General features: G+C 47.6%; 1 protein-coding gene across 1 annotated transcript in view; it reads left to right on the forward strand.

Moving 5' to 3' along the window:
• The window catches only part of DNAH12 (dynein axonemal heavy chain 12), a 208,952-nt gene that overhangs the window by 10,522 nt on the left and 194,917 nt on the right, over window positions 1-3,513 (forward strand). The window contains exons 4-5 of the mRNA XM_019504991.1: window positions 190-216; window positions 1,220-1,409. Coding sequence (XP_019360536.1) covers window positions 190-216; window positions 1,220-1,409 — 217 coding nt within the window. The remainder of the gene's footprint in view (window positions 1-189; window positions 217-1,219; window positions 1,410-3,513) is intronic.

Consider the following 3,513-nt stretch of genomic DNA (forward strand, 5'->3'; position numbering starts at 1 on the left):
CTACAAGGTCCCTTCCAACCCTGCTTCTATGATTCTATGATTTATGCATGTGTATTTTCAGGATACAGCTTTTACACAATAATATTTGCAAAGTTTCAAAATAAAGAATTAAGTTTCTGATTTGACTTTTGTTCTTACAGTCTTAATTTAACATATTACCTGTTTTTTGTTGTCTTTCTCTTTTCACAGATGAATAGTGAACAAAAAAGGCGAAGAGTGAGTTAAATCATTTGGTGTTTTACTTTTCTTAAGACAGCTACTGTATGATTTTTATACAGAAATAATACAGAAATTATGTATATGAGAAATTAGTAGCTAATAAATTAGGTCAACTTTTAGCGTTTACCTTGTGGGATAGGTGAATCAAGAAGTGAAACAGGAGTTATTATTTCCATGTCTAGCAGAAGGAAAGTACTGCATGTCATATCTTTTGTATAAGATCTGATCCAAATTACACTTAAACTAATGGCAGGATTCCTATTATTCGTTTTTGGACTGAAGCTATGAATCACATTCTGGCTTCTTGGAGGGGTGCAGGGGGAAAGGTTTAGGAAGCAGGGAGGGTTGTGCATCTGATTTTAAGAAGAAAACTGTATGTGTGCAGAAGTGCAAATCCAGGAAGATGGTATGCCTTGTCTCTGGAATATGCATTTATCTTGAAGAGTCGTTCTCTCCTAATGTCCAAATTGATGTCCCAACATATGCCCTAATTAGCCAAAGGGAGAGGGTCACACCCACTTCATCAAAGTGTTTATACCTTTTCCTGTTGGGTAGGCTAATTTAAAATGTTTAAGATTTTAAGGAAGTTTTTAATGTTTAAGAATTTTAAAAAGTCAGCCCTTTCTCTGGGTTTTAATAAACCTGTTACCCAGAAGCAGTTTCCTCCACTAGGATTCTGCAGCTTTAATATTAGTTTTAGAAGAGTTTGTCAGTTTGATCATCAGTCATAATAACATGCTCCATAAGTGTTAGCAGAAATTGAGGGGGGGTAAAAAGAACACAGTACATGGATAGTATCGTATACCATCTCTGAATAAGAAGAGGCATGAAAATGATTTTGCGTCTTAGAATAGCCTTCATTATATTACTTTAAAAGATTGATAATACTGTGACACTACAGATGGAATATAGGAGTGACACACAAAAGGAGTTTGTTATTCAGTTTAATGTAAACATTCAAGAACAAGTTATTAGATTGATAATAATATTGTCCTTTCAGATCAACTATCTCTTTATGAAGGAGTGTGTGGCCAGTAACCCAGTAGTTCCTATTCAACAGCAGTGGCTTATGTCCATGCTCAGATGGGTTCCTGAGTCCCTCAGAGAAGGCAAGGACAGAAAGTTACTGGTTGAAGAGCTTTTTGGTGAGGTAACAAGGGATTTTGAAATGAGCATGAAGAGATGTGTAGGTAAGTGCTACAAATTACATAATCTTAATACTTGAAGTATGATTATATAAATGTTATTCTGTATTCAAAATTCTCTTGCCTAAAAAGATCGTTTTCCTGGGTCGTAGTTTCAGTCATATTACGTGATCTTTGGGGAGATCCATTTGTTCCACACTTTTTCCTGTTCCCAAAAGCTTATAAAATAAGTATATTGTAATAGACGATAAGAAGGCTAAGTAGGCCTAGCTAGAGAAAAATTGGGGAGAAAACTCCATGGTGGCTGAGACCCCCAACATAGAAGTACAAACCACATCTGCAAGGCATGGGACACATATAGGGGTGGTCAGAGCATGCAAGGAGCGTGTCTTTGCTATAGCTTTTCCTCAAGCTAGTTTAACTCCGTTTAAGAAGATATAGAATTTGTGGCCTATGCACCAGTTTTTGTTTATGGTACAGAGCAGCAATGCTCAACCTTGAGCTCACAGGCCAGATCTAGCATGTGAAGCCATGTCATCCAGCCCATAGGTCCCTGTGGGTCTGGAAATGTGGCAGTGGGGGAGCAGTGGTAGTGTTAATTGCTGCTTCCCTGCGGTCAAATTTCTAGACCTGTGGGGAGCCTTGAAGGTTAGATGACATGGCCTCGTGCACTAGATTGTGCCAGTGCATGGGGTCACTCTGTGATTACATCAGGTGTGCAGAGTCCAGACAGAACTGGCATGTGGGTTTGGGCTGGCATGCAGCTGGATCTGGTGAATGGGGCTCGGCCATCCTGCACGGCTGGATCAGCATGCTGCATCCAGTGCACGGAGTGATGCCACACATCAACCCCATGCTAAATCAGACCTACAGACTGACCCCACATGTGGAACCTAGGCTGAGGACTGGCCTCATACCACTCATTTGGCTTGCAGAGCCAGAAGGTTAAGCACCACTGATATAGAGCAGGGGTTTTCAACCTTTTGTAACAAGTGTACCGCTTTTGTCTCAAAGGTTCAGCTCATGTAACCCTTTATAGTTCTTGTTTTTTGGGGGGGCAGATTGAGGCCTTGAAGTGAGAGGAGGAGTGGGGCAGGGGCAGGCACTGCTCAGCTGGGGTGGGGTGGGGTGTGGGACAGAGCTGTGAGCAGCTCATCGGGGTGTGTGAGGAGCAGGGTGTGGTTTCTACTGCTGTGCGCACCCTGGGAGGTCATGGGGGGCATGTGCCCCTGGATCTGCACATGGGGTGAGGGTGGGCTGCCACTGTGGGGGGAGGGGATGGGAAGATGGAGGCCCCACTGGTGGGGAGGGAGTGTGGCTGGGGCAGAGCCAGGGGCTGCCTAGCTGGAGCGGGGTGCAAGAATGAGATGTGTGGAGGGGCGGCTCCCGCTGCTATATGCACTCCGGGAGAGCATGGGGGCAGTGTGTGCCTTCAGATCTGTGAGTGGTGGCTGGGCGGGCTGCCACTGAAGGCTGAAGCACAGGGCTGTTCCCGGCGGGGGGCTGGGCTGGGCTGTGCTCTGGGTGGGTGACGGTGGTGCTGGAAGGTGGGTTATGGGGGTTCTACAGCAAATTGTGGAGTGGCTGTAGCCCCCCTCCATAGCCCTGCTCCTGTAGGCTCCTGTGGTGAGGGAGAGAGTGGGGCTGGAGCTGGGCCTGGAACAGGTAAGGCACTGACCAGCTGAGGCAGAGCACGGGACAGAGCCATAAGTGGCTTGTCTGGGAGGTGCGGGAGTTGGCAGTTCCTGCTGCTACATACACCTCGTGGGGTGCTGCCAGATCTGTGCATGGGGCAGGGCGGGCTGGGGCTGCTCTGGGCTGTTTCCGGGAGGGGCTGGGCTGCACTTTGGGCGAGTCATGGTGGTGCTGGGAGGGGGCTATGGGAGTGGCTGCAGCCACTTCAGCATTCCCCAGGCTGCCTCCCAGTGCTACCCAGCGCAGCTCTGCCCCAGCCCACAGTGACCCGCAGCCCTCCATGCCCCACAAGCAGATCTGGGGCATGCGACCCCAAGCCCTCCCAGGTTGCATGCATCTACAGGAGCAGCCACTGCCCACGACCCCTGGACAAGCCATTCATGGTTCTGTCTCATGCTCTGCCCCCTGCTTCACGGTGGGGGACTATGAGAGTGGGTCTATGGGGGGAGGGGCT

This window comes from Gavialis gangeticus, unplaced genomic scaffold (genome assembly GCF_001723915.1).
Source record: "Gavialis gangeticus isolate Ggan-Ray unplaced genomic scaffold, GavGan_comp1, whole genome shotgun sequence".
In the NCBI taxonomy this organism is placed as follows: domain Eukaryota; kingdom Metazoa; phylum Chordata; order Crocodylia; family Gavialidae; genus Gavialis; species Gavialis gangeticus.